We start from the raw sequence: 17,824 nt of genomic DNA on the forward strand, positions 1-17,824 counted from the left end.
AGAAGTTGAGCCCTGCTTCCGTCGCTCACGCTTATCCTGAATGGCCAGCGTTCTCTTGTTGTCTTTATGCCACTAGAGCACAGCATCCTCCAGTGAGAGTGGTCAAGGACATCAGTGTCCCAGGAAGCGATGTCTATGTCACAGGCTTTGAGGTTTGTATACAAGAGCATCTTCGGGATCCTGCTGTCTGTCATGCAGACAACGTGTCCTGTCCAGCGTAGCTGGCACTGGATCAGCAGGCTTTCGATGCTGGGCAGGCCGCTCCTCTCCAGGACCTGGAGGTTGGAGAGACCTGTCTTGCCACTTTATGCCAAAAGTTTGATTCACTGGACAATGTGATGCAATATTTTTCGATTCTTGGTACTATGTGAGTCAGCGTGTATAGTGTGTGTCACACTTTTGTCACAACAGATTTCTCTGTATAAATTTCGGGCTGCTCTCCCAATGGAAAGCGTGTCGCTACACTAAGAGTACCACCCATTTGTTGTTTTTTTTCTAATCGCAATTTTCTTTGTTTTTCTTTCGAAGTGTATTTATTTACATAATTTTGCCTGGGGCCATCCTCTTGTTGCCGTGGGTTCTTTTACGTGCGCTAAGTGCATGCTGTTCACGGGACCTCGGTTTATCGTCTCCTCTGAATGTGTAGCGTACAGACCACAACTCAGGGTCTAAAGGAGGGTGTGTGTGTGGGGGGGGGGGGGGGGATACTGTTGGGTTCGAACCAGTGCTGTCGGATTCTCTAGCTTCATAGGGGGACGCGTTACCTCTGGGCCGGCACCACACAACCTGAACCTGTTTTGGGGGAGGGAGGGGGGAGCGGTTCTTCTCATCCACCCCCCACCCCACTCACTCTCTATCCTTCCTCTGGTCCGCTCCCACTACTTCTACAACTACAACTACTACTACTAGACGAAGAATGAAAAAAAAAAACAAAAAAAAACTACTTACACAGTCTTCAAACTTCAGCTGGACTTCCTTCTGTATTTCTGCTATTCGGAAAATTGCCTCCCCTGAAACAAGGTTTGAAAAAAAGAAAGAAAAAACAACAACAGCAATGTTATTAGTGTCCACATGGCGCACGATGGAGCTGTCATAACACCCCATGATACGTACAGTCATCACACCCTGTGATACGTATAGTCATCACACCCCATGATACGTACAGTCATCACACCCTGTGATAGGTACAGTCACACCCCATGATACGTATAGTCATCACACCCTGTGATACGTACAGTCATCACACCCCATGATACGTACAGTCATCACACCCCATGATACGTACAGTCATCACACCCTGTGATACGTACAGTCACATCCCATGATACGTACAGTCATAATACCCCATGATACGTACAGTCATCACACCCCATGATACGTACAGTCATCACACCCCATGATACGTACAGTCACACCCCATGATACGTACAGTCATAATACCCCATGATACGTACAGTCATCACACCCCATGATAGGCACAGTCACACCCCATGATACGTACAGTCATCACACTCCATGATACGTACAGTCATCACACCCTGTGATACGTACAGTCATCACACCCCATGATACGTACAGTCATCACACCCTGTGATACGTACAGTCACACCCCATGATACGTACAGTCACACCCCATGATACGTACAGTCATAATACCCCATGATACGTACAGTCATCACACCCCATGATAGGCACAGTCACACCCCATGATACGTACAGTCATCACACCCATGATAGGCACAGTCACACCCCATGATACGTACAGTCATCACACCCATGATAGGCACAGTCACACCCCATGATACGTACAGTCATCACACCCATGATAGGCACAGTCACACCCCATGATACGTACAGTCATCACACCCCATGATACGTACAGTCACACCCCATGATACGTACAGTCATCACACCCCATGATAGGTACGGTCATCACACCCCATGATACGTACAGTCACACCCCATGATACGTACAGTCACACCCCATGATACGTACAGTCATAATACCCCATGATACGTACAGTCATCACACCCATGATAGGCACAGTCACACCCCATGATACGTACAGTCACACCCCATGATACGTACAGTCACACCCCATGATACGTACAGTCATCACACCCCATGATACGTACAGTCACACCCCATGATACGTACAGTCACACGAAATGGCAAATGACAATAACACAGAGAAAACCCGCCATTCACCTGAACAGAGTAGCAATACGATGATTTAGAGAGAGAGCGAGTGACAGAGAGAGGGGGAGAGAGATGGAGAGAGAGAGAGGGGAGAGGAAGAGAGAGAGGGGGAGAGATGGAGAGAGAGAGGGGAGAGGGAGAGAGAGAGGGGGGGGAGAGATGGAGAGAGAGAGGGGAGAGGGAGAGAGAGAGGGGAGAGGAAGAGAGAGAGGGGAGAGAGATGGAGAGAGAGAGGGGAGAGGAAGAGAGAGAGGGGGGAGAGATGGAGAGAGAGAGGGGAGAGGGAGAGAGAGAGGGAGGAGAGAGATGGAAAGAGAGAGGGGAGAGGGAGAGAGAGAGGGGGAGAGAGATGGAGAGAGAGGGGAGAGAGAGAGAGAGGACAAGACGAGACAAGGCAAAATCTTTATAATCGAGGGTGAGCAAATAACATGCTTTTTTAGATTCATTCCATGCCCTAAATAAGGAATAAAGCGAAAGAAGCTAAAAACGAGCAAAGGGAAATAAATCAAAACACAATCAATACACACATCTCTATTTCCAGAGAGAGAGAGAGAGAGAGAGAGAGAGCATGTCATTAAAAACAGATTAAAAGTCCTCCCGCAGTGTTGCGCCATGTTGCAGCATGGATCAAAAGTCAGATAGGTCACACACAATGCACTGTCATGTTTTTCTCTCATTGAATGGGGTGTGGCTTGGAGTCTGAGGAAATAAAGGTTTTCCGTCATTTTTATCCCCCAAAACTCAACTTTTTTTCCTTCGTTTTTTAAATTAAAAAACGTTGATGATGATTTGCGAATTCCAACTGTTGACATGCGGCTTGAAGGTGTGGTGTGCTTTGGTCTTGCTGCCAAAGCTACGTTTCAGTGTGTTCTGTCGTAAGAATTGTGTCGTGAGTCATGTGTTCTAAGTCATGTGCTGTGTTGTACGTGTTGTCTTGTGAGTGTTGTGTTGTCTTATGTGTGTTGTGTTGTCTTGTAAGTGTTGTGTTGTCTTGTGTGTGTTGTGTTGTTTTGTGTGTGTTGTGTTGTCTTGTGTGTGTTGTGTTGTCTTGTGTGTGTTGTGTTGTCTTGTAAGTGTTGTGTTGTCTTGTGTGTGTTGTGTTGTCTTGTAAGTGTTGTGTTGTCTTGTGTGTGTTGTGTTGTCTTGTGAGTGTTGTGTTTTTTTGTGTGTTGTGTTGAGTGTTGTGTTGTCTTGTGTGTGTTGTGTTGTGTTGTGTTGTGTTGAGTTGTGAATGCTGTGTTGAAAGTGTTGTGTTCTGTTGTAAGTGTTGTGATGTGATGTAAGTGTTGTTGTGTTGTGTTGTGATGTAAGTGTTGTGTTGTGTTGTAGGTGGTGTGTTGTTGTTGTTGTGTTGTGTTATAAGTTTTGTGTTATGTTGTAAATGTTGTATTGTAAGTGCTGTGTTGTGATGTAAGTGTTGTGTTGTTAATGTTGTGTTGTGTTATAAGTTTGTGTTGTGCTATAAATGTTGTGGTGCATTGTGTTATACCCGTTGTAAGTGTTGTGTTGCAAGTGTTGTGGTGCGTTCTGTTATAAACGTGTTGTAAGTGTTGTGTTTTGTTGTAAGCATTGTGTTGTGCTGAGTTGTAAATATTGTATTGTGTTGTGAGTGTTGTGATGTCTCTCTCTCTCTCTCTCTCTCTCTCTCTCTCTCTCTCTCTCTTCAATGTTTGTTTTTTATGCATTAAGACTGAGAGAAGAGCACTTTCAGCCCTAAACAGAAATATCAGCCTTGTGCTTTTCGTTTAGTTTACTTGTTCTCAGTGAGCTCACTGTGTATTAAGTGGATTGTTTTCGTTCTTCCTATTTTATTTTAGTTAAGATGTGTGTGCAACACGTGCACCCAAAATGTATACAGGTCGGTGACCTTACATTAAAATTCTTGCGTTCTTGCGTTCCCTCTCTCTCTTGTGTTTGTGATGGTATATCATCATGAATTTTAATATCTTTGATCATTATCATATTATTTACGACTGAATGTTGAAATCTAAGCTTTTCACCATGTGCATGGGGTTGGAGGGAATGAGACTGGGGTAGGGGTGGGGATAGAGAGTTCTTTAGTTTGTCGGTTTGTAGTAGTCTTTTTTCATAAGTTTCTCATGTGATTTTCAGTGAAATTTGTCGTGGACATCTTTCTTGTTAACAGTTCTGTGTTCACGTGTTCTTTGATGTTGCCCTACCCCACACCCCTCTTTTTTTCCTTTCTTTCTTCTTCTTCTGCGTTCACTCGTATGCACACGAGTGGGCTTTTACGTATATGACCGTTTTTACCCCGCCATGTAGGCAGCCATACTCCGTTTTCGGGGGTGTGCATGCTGGGTATGTTCTTGCTTCCATAACCCACCGAACGCTGACATGGATTACAGGATCTTTAACGTGCGTATTTGATCTTCTGCTTGCATATACACACGAAGGGGGTTCAGGCACTAGCAGGTCTGCACATATGTTGACCTGGGAGATCGTAAAAAATCTCCATCCTTTACCCACCAGGCGCCGTCACCGTGATTCGAACCCGGGACCCTCAGATTGACAGTCAAACGCTTTAACCACTCGGCCATTGCGCCCGTCTTCCTTTCTTTCATATCCCAGGGCTGGGTGGAAAAAAGCATATGTTTTGCTTATATCATTTCCCTTACAAAATTTCGTTTCGCTTCGTTTCTCTCCCTCTCCCTCTCTCTCCCTCTCTCGCTCTCCTGTAGATTAGCAAGGACAGGTTGGAAGAATGGGCCATGCCCAGAACTCTTAATCCTTGAATTAAAAAAGTTTTGAGTTCTGAGTTCTCTCTCCCTCTCTCCCTCTCTCTCTCCCTCTCTCTCTGACCTCGTGACCTGGAAGAGGATGGAGAGGAAGGAGAGGGAGAAGAGGGAGAAAGGGGAGGAGTGAGTGAGGAGAGGACAATAGATGAGTGAGGATCAGGGAGAAACACCGCTCTGCTGTGAAACATTTGTGTTTGTGTGTCTGTACATGTCACTACAACATTAGTTAACCTGTGTAGCCTTTGTGTTTGTGTGTCTGTACATGTCACTACAACATTAGTTAACCTGTGTAGCCTTTGTGTTTGTGTGTCTGTACATGTCACTACAACATTAGTTAACCTGTGTAGCCTTTGTGTTTGTGTGTCTGTACAAGTCAGTACAACATTAGTTAACCTGTGTAGCCTTTGTGTTTGTGTGTCTGTACAAGTCAGTACAACATTAGTTAACCTGTGTAGCCTTTGTGTTTGTGTGTCTGTACATGTCACTACAACATTAGTTAACCTGTGTAGCCTTTGTGTTTGTGTGTCTGTACATGTCACTACAACATTAGTTAACCTGTGTAGCCTTTGTGTTTGTGTGTCTGTACATGTCACTACAACATTAGTTAACCTGTGTAGCCTTTGTGTTTGTGTGTCTGTACATGTCACTACAACATTAGTTAACCTATGTAGCCTTTGTGTTTGTGTGTCTGTATGTCACTATAACATTAGTTAACCTGTGAAACCTTTGTGTTTGTCTGTCTGTATGTCACTACAACATTAGTTAACCTGTGTAGCCTTTGTGTTTGTGTGTCTGTATGTCACTACAACATTAGTTAACCTGTGTAGCCTTTGGGTTTGTGTGTCTGTACATGTCACTACAACATTAGTTAACCTGTGTAGCCTTTGGGTTTGTGTGTCTGTATGTCACTATAACATTTGTTAACCTGTGTAGCCTTTGGGTTTGTGTGTCTGTATGTCACTATAACATTAGTTAACCTGTGTAGCCTTTGGGTTTGTGTGTCTGTATGTCACTATAACATTAGTTAACCTGTGTAGCCTTTTTGTGTTTGTCTGTATGTATGTCACTACAACATTAGCAAACCTGTGCAACCTTTGCGTTTGTCTGTCTGTACAAGTCAGTACAACATTAGCTAACCTGTGCAACCTTTGCGTTTGTCTGTCTGTACAAGTCAGTGCAACATTAGTTAACCTGTGTAGCCTTTGTGTTTGTGTGTCTGTATGTCACTACAACATTACTTAACTTGAAAACACACGGATACTGTTCTACTGTACTGTATTGTACTGTGTTGTGTGTGCGCAATGTTTGTGTGCGTGTGCACGCCAGCGCACATGCGTGTCAAAGAGTGAGAGAGAAAAAGATAGACAGACAGGCAGACAAGCTTAAAGACAGACAAACAGAGACTTGGCAGTTTGACACTTTAATGTCAATAGCCATAACGTTCTTGTGACATGACTGAATGGGCCACTATCTTTTTGCTGCATGACAGAACATTATAATAAAGGAATCCGGTGAGAGCGAATATTGAAACAAAAACAAGCAAAAAAAGAAATTTATATTTTTTTCTTTGAAGAAAAAAAAAATGGTAGTAACCAACACGCCACCCAACACATGATAATAACTCTGTTCATTCATCCATTCATGAAAAGAAGCACAGAGAGAGAGAGAGAGAGAGAGAGAGAGAGAGAGTGTGTGTGTGTGTGTGTGTGTGTGCGGGCAAGCGCGCGAGGTACCAGCTTATCGATACCTGGAATCTCACGAGTTCACGTGCTTCTGTGTGTGCGCGGGCACGCGTGTACAGGGTTGCGTGTACACACACACACACACACACACACACACACACACACACACACACACACACACACACACACCATCATAGAATGAATCGATCCACCAACCCCACCCACACCCATTCTCCAACATTCTCTCCTCAAGCCTAGACATGAGGCCCCAAGTTTCGGACTCAGTCAGAAATCACCACATCGCCTCCACTGATAAGAAATTCCAGAGAAGAAGCTCCCCCCAGTCAAGTGTTTCAGCCCTTAACTCCTTACACTCAAAAGGGGCCGGGCCGCACCCAGGTCATGACCACTAGATACCATTGTATTGCCACCCTTTTATTTTTCTGGTCCTCGACAGGTTCGAACCCGCGCCTCCAGGGTGGTCGCCACTTCAGGACTAAGTCACCTTTCTGGCAGACGTTTTAACCACTGAGCCATTGTACGCCTCGCAGTGTGCTATATGGATTTGGCCATGGCTGGGGAATCATGCTGTGGGCTTTATAGGGGAGTTGGCCAGGGCTGGGGAATCATGCTGTGGGCTTTATAGGGGATTTGGCCATGGCTGGGGAATAATGCTGTGGGCTTTATAGGGGATTTGGCCATGGCTGGGGAATCATGCTGTGGGCTTTATAGGGGATTTGGCCATGGCTGGGGAATCATGCTGTGGGCTTTATAGGGGATTTGGCCATGGCTGGGGAATCATGCTGTGGGCTTTATAGGGGATTTGGCCATGTCTAGGAAATCATGCTGTGGGCTTTATAGGGGATTTGGCCATGGCTGGGGAATCATGCTGTGGGCTTTATAGGGGATTTGTGTTTCAAATCTAACAGAGATGAGCAGAAAAGAAATGTAACCGTGATGTTTCATGATAACATTTTTCATTTTTCACTTCGTTTAAATCAGTTCCTGACATTCCTCAAGCTGTATTAGAAACAGCGAACACTGCTGTTAGAAAAGCATTGATACCCTTCAAGCAGGTGTGTTTCTCAGTTAAAAACTCATAAATATCGCCACACTGTCCGATCGTCTGAAGTTATGTTCTGTCCATTTTGTAAAGATGATTCAGAATCTGAAAATCATTTTAGTCTGTGTTCTAAGTATCGCGACATCACGGAAAAGCATTTGCTCCGCAAATGTTTCTTCCAGCCATTAGCTTTTACGAGAGTCAGAGACAACCATTCTAAAGTGCTTGCTTGATGTATAATATATCATTATTTGAAGCCTTTGACAAAAGAGAGACATTTGGATTTGGAAAATTTACACAGCAGTTTACAAATCACGATAAATCAAAAGATGCATCAACTTCAGTGCTTCCTATAACGGAGAATGGATTTATAATCAGGCTGCTAAGTTTTTAATTGATTGTGTAACAAACCTCTGGGCTGTCACTCGTTAACACGTGCTTACGGAGCGCACGAGCAATCGTTAAATACTGTGTGTGTGTGTGTGTGTGTGTGTGTGTGTGTGTGTGTGTGTGTGTGTGTGTGTGTGTGTGTGTGTGTGATGACTACTTAAGTCGATAACTGCGCTGCTTACATGCATCTGCGTTTTTTTAGTTATTTATTTGTTCATTTATATTTTTGATGTGTCGGGCTACTGATAGTCCTTGTACTGTCAATTCACGTTTGACTGTTTCTGTTTTCCACATGCTGTGGTGAACGTTTCCCAACACCCCTCACTGACACCAACCACGTTTAACGCTGCTGTGTTGGTATATACACTGTTTGTTATTATGACTGAAAACAAGACACGTTTGATGCTGCTGTGTTGGTGTGTACACTGTTATTATGACTGACACCAAGACACGTTTAATGCTGCTGTGTTGGTGTGTACACTGTTTGTTATTATGACTGAAAACAAGACACGTTTGATGCTGCTGTGTTGGTGTGTACACTGTTATTATAACTGACACCAAGACACGTTTGATGCTGCTGTGTTGGTGTATACACTGTTATTATGACTGACACCAAGACACGTTTAATACTGCTGTGTTGGTGTGTACACTGTCATTATGACTGACACCAAGACACGTTTAATGCTGATGTGTTGGTGTGTACACTGTCATTATGACTGACACCAAGACACGTTTAATGCTGCTGTGTTGGTGTGTACACTGTTATTATGACTGACACCAAGACACGTTTAATGCTGCTGTGTTGGTGTATACACTGTTATTATAACTGACACCAAGACACGTTTAATGCTGCTGTGTTGGTGTACACACTGTTTGTTATTATAACTGACACCAAGACACGTTTAATGCTGCTGTGTTGGTGTGTACACTGTTTGTTATTATGACTGACACCAAGACACGTTTAATGCTGCTGTGTTGGTGTGTACACTGTTTGTTATTATGACTGACACCAAGACACGTTTAATGCTGCTGTGTTGGTGTGTACACTGTTATTATGACTGACACCAAGACACGTTTAATGCTGCTGTGTTGGTGTATACACTGTCATTATGGCTGACACCAAGACACGTTTAATGCTGCTGTGTTGGTGAATACACTGTTATTATGACTGACACCAAGACACGTTTAATGCTGCTGTGTTGGTGTATACACTGTTATTATGACTGACACCAAGACACGTTTAATGCTGTTGTGTTGGTGTGTACACTGTTATTATGACTGACACCAAGACACGTTTAATGCTGCTGTGTTGGTGAATACACTGTTATTATGACTGACACCAAGACACGTTTAATGCTGCTGTGTTGGTGTGTACACTGTTTGTTATTATGACTGACACCAAGACACGTTTAATGCTGCTGTGTTGGTGTGTACACTGTTATTATGACTGACACCAAGACACGTTTAATGCTGCTGTGTTGGTGTGTACACTGTTTGTTATTATGACTGACACCAAGACACGTTTAATGCTGCTGTGTTGGTGTGTACACTGTTATTATGACTGACACCAAGACACGTTTAATGCTGCTGTGTTGGTTTATACACTGTTATTATGACTGACACCAAGACACGTTTAATGCTGCTGTGTTGGTGAATGCACTGTTGTTATGACTGACACCAAGACACGTTTAATGCTGCTGTGTTGGTGTGTACACTGTTTGATATTATGACTGACACCAAGACACGTTTAATGCTGCTGTGTTGGTGTATACACTGTTTGTTATTATGACTGACACCAAGAACACGTTTAATGCTGCTGTGTTGGTGTGTACACTGTTATTATAACTGACACCAAGACACGTTTGATGCTGCTGTGTTGGTGTATACACTGTTATTATGACTGACACCAAGACACGTTTAATGCTGCTGTGTTGGTGTATGCACTGTTTGTTATTATGACTGACACCAAGACACGTTTAATGCTGCTGTGTTGTTGTGTACACTGATTGTTATTATGACTGTTGGTGTAAACACAGCTTGTCATCATGACTAGCTTCAGAAACGTTTTATGTTTCTCTTTTTGTGTAAACAGTGCTGAAAACGCACGCGCACGCACACGCGCGCACACACACACACACACACACACACACACACACACACACACACACACGCACACACACACATACACACACACTCACTCACTCACTCACACACGTATACACATACACACGCACGCACACACACACACACACACACACACACACACACACACACACACACACACACACACACACACTGGCCTGAGGAACGGCAGGAGATCAATGGGGCACCTGTTCCGTGACGTCACACCATCGATCCACGGCGTGGTGAACAGTGGGTAAAACGGGGAGGGAGGAGGGAGGGGGGAGAGAGGGAGGAGGGACGGGGTAGGTTTGATCAATGCAGGCTAAAGGAGTGCAGGCCCAGTCGGTTAGGCCTTGGACTTGTGATGAGTGTTCACCGGTGATGAGGGTTCGAGCCCCTGTTTCCACACCCCTTTCCAGTGCCCAGCCACACACACCGTGAACAGGAGACACCCCTTTCCAGTGCCCAGCCACACACACCGTGAACAAGACACATCCCTTTCCAGTGCCCAGCCTCACACACCGTGAACAGGACACACCCCTTTCCAGTGCCCAGCCACACACCGTGAACAGGACACACCCCTTTCCAGTGCCCAGCCACACACACCGTGAACAGGACACACCCCTTTCCAGTGCCCAGCCACACACACCGTGAACAGGACACACCCCTTTCCAGTGCCCAGCCACACACACCGTGAACAAGACACACCCCTTTCCAGTGCCCAGCCACACACACCGTGAACAAGACACACCCCTTTCCAGTGCCCAGCCTCACACACCGTGAACAGGACACACCCCTTTCCAGTGCCCAGCCACACACCGTGACCAGGACACACCCCTTTCCAGTGCCCAGCCACACACACCGTGAACAAGACACACCCCTTTCCAGTGCCCAGCCAGACACCGTGAACTGGACACACCCCTTTCCAGTGCCCAGCCTCACACCGTGAACAGGAAATCACTGCACCGATATTCGTAAAAGGGATCGACAGGTTGGCTGTGGATGTATCGGCATGTCCCTCATGTCACACAGCACGGCCACTGACACAGCACGGCCACTGACACAGCATAGCTCACAGCTACCAAGCCATCATCAAGCACAGCTCACAGCACGGCTCACAGCCACCAAGCCATCATCACATGACAGCCACCAAGCCATCATCACATGACAGCCACTAAGCCATCATCACATGACAGCCACCAAGCCATCATCACATGACAGCCACCAAGCCATCATCACATGACAGCCACCAAGCCATCATCACATGACAGCCACTAAGCCATCATCACATGACAGCCACCAAATCATCATCACATGACAGCCACCAAGCCATCATCACATGACAGCCACCAAGCCATCATCACATGACAGCCACCAAGCCATCATCACATGACAGCCACTAAGCCATCATCATATCACAGCTCACAGTGTGACTGGTCGTGTGTTGCGGAATGCACGTCATGCATTCTTTCAGGACAGACAGATTCCATATTAAAAGTGTCATTTGACACTTCACCAGCATCTTCATTATTCACACACACCTCATCCATATTCATCAGACAGCCATAGGGGATGCAGAGTGACGGTATCTGATCACAGTTCTCTGATGGAGTCACCACCCACACCCCCTCCATTTCCTCAGGCCAACCCACACAGACACACCACAATATCAACAAAAGCAGCGGACAGTTCATTCCCCACAGACACCTCACAGTTATGTACATCTTTGTACAATACATTCTGATAGACATACAACTATTATCTACACCAATTATGTACAGTACCCTCTCTCTCTCTCTCTCTCTCTCTGAGCAGACAGAGTTTGAAAGGGGCTACAGCAGTGTAGATCAGATATTTACTTCATATTCGATAGTCCAAAAGTACCTCTCTAAAAACTCTAAATTATACACCACTTTCGACGATTTCAAGAAAGCTTTCGACACTGTCAACAGAAATATGTTGCGGAGTATCTTTTGGAAATCCGGTGTCGATGGGAATGTACATAAATCACTAAAAGGTGTCCGTAAAACTGTTTTGGCATGTGTGTGACAAATGCTCTCATTCTCAGTATTTGAGTTGTCAAAGAGGAGTTGAACAAGGCTGTGTAGTAAACCTTCTATTGTTTTCTGTTTCTTTTTTTCAACGACCTCGCGGAAGAGTTTTCCCAACGTGGAAGGCATGGCATACATTTGATTTTTAGAGCTGTAGATTTTTTGTTACTGCTATTCGCCCATCACGTCATATCACCGTCAGACACTGCCATTGGGAAGCAAAACTAATTCAATTCACAGAGAGTGCCGACGGGGGTGAACAGTGTCGTGCGACTCGCGAATTACGTGTACAGGATGGTTTTAGAAAACACGCTTGCACTGATCAAACAGCTATCGTCAAGGCAAGCGAACTTACGAACAGTGCTCACCCCCCACAACCCCCCACCCCCTCCCTCACCCCAACCCCCCACCCCCGACCCCTGCACTGTGGGCCAACTGGGTCACACCTCTTCGAAACTGAAAGTGAGCACGAAGTGAGTGGGATGACACACGCAGGAATTGCAATTGAAGGACATGTCTATTTACAAACATCGTGTTAAATCAACTTCTACCAGAATTTGGCTGTGGAACAACAAAGGCATCAGGCTCAGCACCAAAATCAAAACCTACAGAGCTGTTGTGCTGACCACCTTGTTGTACTGTCGTGAAACATGGACGACGTATCGCCGTCACATTCAACAACTTGAGCAGTTTCACTAGAGATGCCTACGAAAGATCCTCGGCATAAAGTGGCAAGACAGGGTCTCCAACCTCCAGGTCCTAGAGAGGAGCGGCCTGCCCAGCATCGAAAGCCTGCTGATCCAGTGCCAGCTACGCTGGACAGGACACGTTGTCCGCATGACAGACAGCAGGATCCCGAAGATGCTACTGTATGGCCAGCTGAAGGAAGTCCACCGTGAACTTTGAAGACCCTGGGAGCGCTTCAAGGACACCTTGAAGACAAACCTCAAAGCCTGTGACATTGGCATCGCTTCCTGGGAAACTGATGCCCTTGACCGCTCTCGCTGGAGGATGCTGTGCTCTAGTGGCATAAAGACGTTTGAAAACAAGACAACGCTGGCCATTAACTCTCTCCATACGAACGGCGAAAGAGACGATGTTAACAGCGTTTCACCCCAGTTACCATCATCAAAATACTGCAAGCGGAAGGCTCTTATACTGAAGAGGTGAATGTTGACAAAGAATACCACAATTCTGACGACGGAAGCTAAAGGTTGGGTCATTCAGACACCCACTGGACATCCGAGGCGGTCTGTGTAGAGGAGAAGAGAGGACTGGCCGTACTGAGTGAGTTATGGAGAAGCGTGAGCGAAGGAAGCAGGGCTCAACTTCTGGAGACGTTTTCCCTTGCAACACCTGTGGGAAGTGCTGCGCATCCAGAATCGGCCTCTTCTCCCATATGAGGACACACACCGACAGATAAGCCTGCCTGCCTACTCATCCGTCGGTCCGACGGGAGACTCCATCATCAGAATTTGATAGTCTGTTCATTTTCCTTCCGGAAAAGTATGCGTTATGTATACTTTGTTCCAGCAGTTTGCGTGACACGATCTGTTGTAATTAATTATCACCCTCCGCAACCCAAACCCACCTGGCAAACTGGAAGCACAAGTCAAAATAATGAATGGATAAAATCACTTATAGGCCTTGGCACTGTGTAATGCAAGTGATAGGTCTTGGCTTTGAAGAGAATTTAATGTACTAGAAACTGAAGCAAGCAAGCAAGCGCACACACACACACACACACACACACAGACTGACCTATTTCTTCAGTGCCCCCCTGACAAGAGGTCCTGCAGTGGTGACCCAGTCGTCCCAGTGACTCGATGTAAGCCCGGGCCGTCACTGAGGCCGCTGCAACAACACAACAAAACGGTAACACACGTGTAACATCACTGATAGTCATTGTAACACACCTGTAACATCACTGATAGGCACTGTAACACACCTGTAACATGACTGATAGGCATTGTAACACACCTGTAACATCACTGATAGGCATTGTAACGGGCCTGTAACATCAGTGATAGGCCTTGGCACACTGTTATACACTAACATTTGCCATGTAACGCCCTGTGATAGACCTTGTCAAACTGTGACATGCTGTAACAATGTCACCATATAACGCATTGTGGTAGGCTTTGACACACTAAAACTCTGCAACACACTGTAACACACACTGTAACACACTTACCATGTAACGCCTTTTGATAGGCCTGGCACACTATAACACACTGTAACACTCACCATGTAACGCCTTGTGGTAGACCTTGGCACACTGTAACACACTGTAACACTCACCATGTAACGCCTTGTGATAGGCCTTGGCACACTGTAACAACTGGCGCACTGCTGGGGTGAACTGATCCGATAGGTTCTGAAAACACACACACACACACACACACACACACACCCGACACACACACACACACAACAGAGTTTTTGGAGTTGAATGAACGAGGTTTTAAAGCTGAATGAAAGCACTCATAATGGTCTCTCTCTAGTATATTTTTCGTTACCTTGTATGACAATGGGCGATATACTACATGTAAAATCATTTTCCATTTTTGCTGCTCTGTCTGCTTGGTCGTTAAAAAGAAATCAAGTATGGATGGTCTCCAACAAAAAACATTTTCACCTTTTTCTCAAATAAGGAGTGTACTGAATTTCAAACAGTCAAACTTCTCTTGATTATTCTACAAAAAAAGAGCAGACTTTTAAAAACTGTTTGGGATTCAGCACAACAAGGATGTTACTTATCATCATAAGTATTGAACAGGATAATTCAAAGCATAATGATGGCCACCAACTGAGCTTTAAATATTGAATGTTCCTTTCAAGAATCACAAAAGCTGATCCGGCATTGCTGTCATCCAGAGCGAAACCACAACTACGAACATTGAAATGATCGGCAAAATTTTCTTCCAATTCAGTTCTGACAGACGCTGCTATAAAATATGGACATTCTCTTTGTTGTACCAGGAGCAGATAATTATGTTAACTTTTGCTCTTGTTCATCCCATGGAGGAACAGGTGGCACCGGTACACCAGATGCCATATGAAGGCCATAAAATCATGTCTGTAATTACACTTAGTTAAACATTTATTTCAAATATTCATATTTGATTCCACCTTCCACCCACCCGCTTTCCTCCAACTCTCCATTGAACCCCCTTCCCCCTCCCCCTCCTCTCCTGCCCCCCTCCTCTCCTGCCCCCCTCCTCCCCCGCCCCCCTCCTCTCCTGCCCCCTCCACCTCCTCTCCCGCCCCCTCCCCCTCCTCTCCTGCCCTTCTCCCCCTCCTCTCCCGCCCCCCTCCCCCTCCTCTCCCGCCCCCCTCCTCTCCTGCCCCCCTCCTCTCCTGCCCCCCTCCCCCTCCTCTCCCGCCCCCCTCCCCCTCCTCTCCCGCCCCCTCCCCCTCCTCCTCCGCCCCCCTCCCCCTCCTCTCCCGCCCCCCTCCCCCTCCTCTCCTGCCCTTCTCCCCCTCCTCTCCCGCCCCCTCCCCCTCCTCTCCCGCCCCCCTCCCCCTCCTCTCCTGCCCTTCTCCCCCTCCTCTCCCGCCCCCTCCCCCTCCTCCTCCGCCCCCCTCCCCCTCCTCTCCCGCCCCCCTCCCCCTCCTCTCCTGCCCTTCTCCCCCTCCTCTCCCGCCCCCTCCCCCTCCTCTCCCGCCCCCCTCCCCCTCCTCTCCTGCCCTTCTCCCCCTCCTCTCCCGCCCCCTCCCCCTCCTCTCCCGCCCCCCTCCCCCTCCTCTCCCGCCCCCCTCCTCTCCCGCCCCCCTCCTCTCCTGCCCTTCTCCCCCTCCTCTCCCGCCCCCCTCCCCCTCCTTTCCTGCCTCCCTCCCCCTCCTCTCCCGCCCCCCTCCCCCTCCTCTGCTGCCCCCTCCCCCTCCTCCCCCTCCACTCCTGCCCACCCCCACCTCTCCCGCCCCCCTCCCCCTCCTCTGCTGCCCCCTCCCTCTCCTGCCCCCCTACCCCTCCTCCCCCTCCACTCCTGCCCACTCCCACCTCTCCCGCCCCCCTCCCCCCCTCTGCTGCCCCCCTCCCCCCCCTCTGCTGCCCCCCTCCTCTCTGCCCCCCTCACCCCCCTCTGTTGCCCCCCTCCTCTCCTGCTCCCTCCCACCTCTCCTGCCCCCCTTCCACCTCTCCCGCCCCCCTCCCCCCCTCTGCTGCCCCCCTCCCCCTCCACTCCTGCCCCCTCCACCTCCCTCCTCTCTGCCCCCCACCTCTCCTGCCCCCCACTTCTCCTGCCCCCCTCCCCCTTCTCTCCTGCCCCCCTCCCTCCTCTCTGCCCCCTCCCCCTCCCCCTACTCACCTGCCCCCTCCCACCTCTCCTGCCCCCTCCCCCTCCTCTACTGCCTCCTCCCCCTCCTCCTCCTCTGCAGCCCCCACACCCTCCCCCACCTCTCCTACCCCCTGCCCCTCCTCTGCTACCCCTCCTCCCCCTCCCCTGCTGCCCCCTGCTGATGTCACAGTGTTAGTTTGGTATCACAGTGTTTGACGCCAAGTGTTTGGTGTTGGTTGGGATTCCCCTCTACTTTCCTTCATACTCAGGATGCTTTCCATTCATATTCATGTAACTGCTTTTTACATGTTCTCTCTCTCTCTCTCTCTCTCTCTCACACACACACACACACACACACACACACACACACACACACACACACACACACACACACACACACACACACACACACACACACACACACACACACACACACACACACACACACACACACACACACACACACACACACACACACACATCTTCCCCAATAGTTAAGTTGTTGCAGAAAAAAAGACATGGAGGAAAAGTTATTGTAAATGTCAACAGGCTGCTGCATGCCACGTTGTCATTACTCAGGGAGGGAGGAGACACACACACACACACACACACACACACACACACACACACACACGCACACGCACATGTGTTTAAGTGTACACACGTTATTGTATTTTTCATTGTAAACGCCCAGGGCTTTTTTATCATTAGATTGGGCGTACCAAATGTCCTATTCTTCTTCTTCTACTTCTTCTTCTCATTATTATCATTATCAATATTATCATCATTAATATCAGTTATTATCATTAACATCATTATCATTAGTAGTACTAGTAGTTGTAGTAGTAGTAGTAGCAGCAGCAGCAGTAGTAGTATATCATCCCACTTTCACTGATATCTTCCCACTTTCACTGATATCTTCCCACTTTCACTGATATCTTCCCTCTTTCCCTGATATCTTCCCTCTGTCACTGATATCTTCCCACTTTCACTCATATCTTGTGTGATCGACTACGGACTTGGGCTAACACCGTCTCAAAGCAGCATCCTAAAATTAGAAAGAGTTCAAAATGAAGCTATGAGGCTGATCCTTGGAAGAACAAAAGACACGCCAACGGAAACCATGCGATACCTGCTGGACCTTCCTTCAGTGCAGGCCAGAAACAAGTTAGAACAGGTTCAGACCTACTTCAGAGCATTAGAAAACCCTCAAAACCCACTGCATAACGCAACCAAGGAACCAAAAGGCAGCCGTCTTGGACGAGGAAGATCATGGAT

General features: G+C 47.3%; 1 protein-coding gene across 1 annotated transcript in view; it reads right to left on the reverse strand.

The window, feature by feature from the left end:
- The window catches only part of LOC143292606 (BAR/IMD domain-containing adapter protein 2-like), a 34,738-nt gene that overhangs the window by 12,158 nt on the left and 4,756 nt on the right, over positions 1-17,824 (reverse strand). Inside the window, exons 2-4 of the mRNA XM_076603098.1 lie at positions 14,568-14,643; positions 14,028-14,120; positions 949-1,010 (exon numbers count right to left, since the gene is read on the reverse strand). Coding sequence (XP_076459213.1) covers positions 949-1,010; positions 14,028-14,120; positions 14,568-14,643 — 231 coding nt within the window. The remainder of the gene's footprint in view (positions 1-948; positions 1,011-14,027; positions 14,121-14,567; positions 14,644-17,824) is intronic.

Source organism: Babylonia areolata, chromosome 1 (assembly GCF_041734735.1).
Source record: "Babylonia areolata isolate BAREFJ2019XMU chromosome 1, ASM4173473v1, whole genome shotgun sequence".
Classification (NCBI taxonomy): Eukaryota; Metazoa; Mollusca; class Gastropoda; order Neogastropoda; family Buccinidae; genus Babylonia; species Babylonia areolata.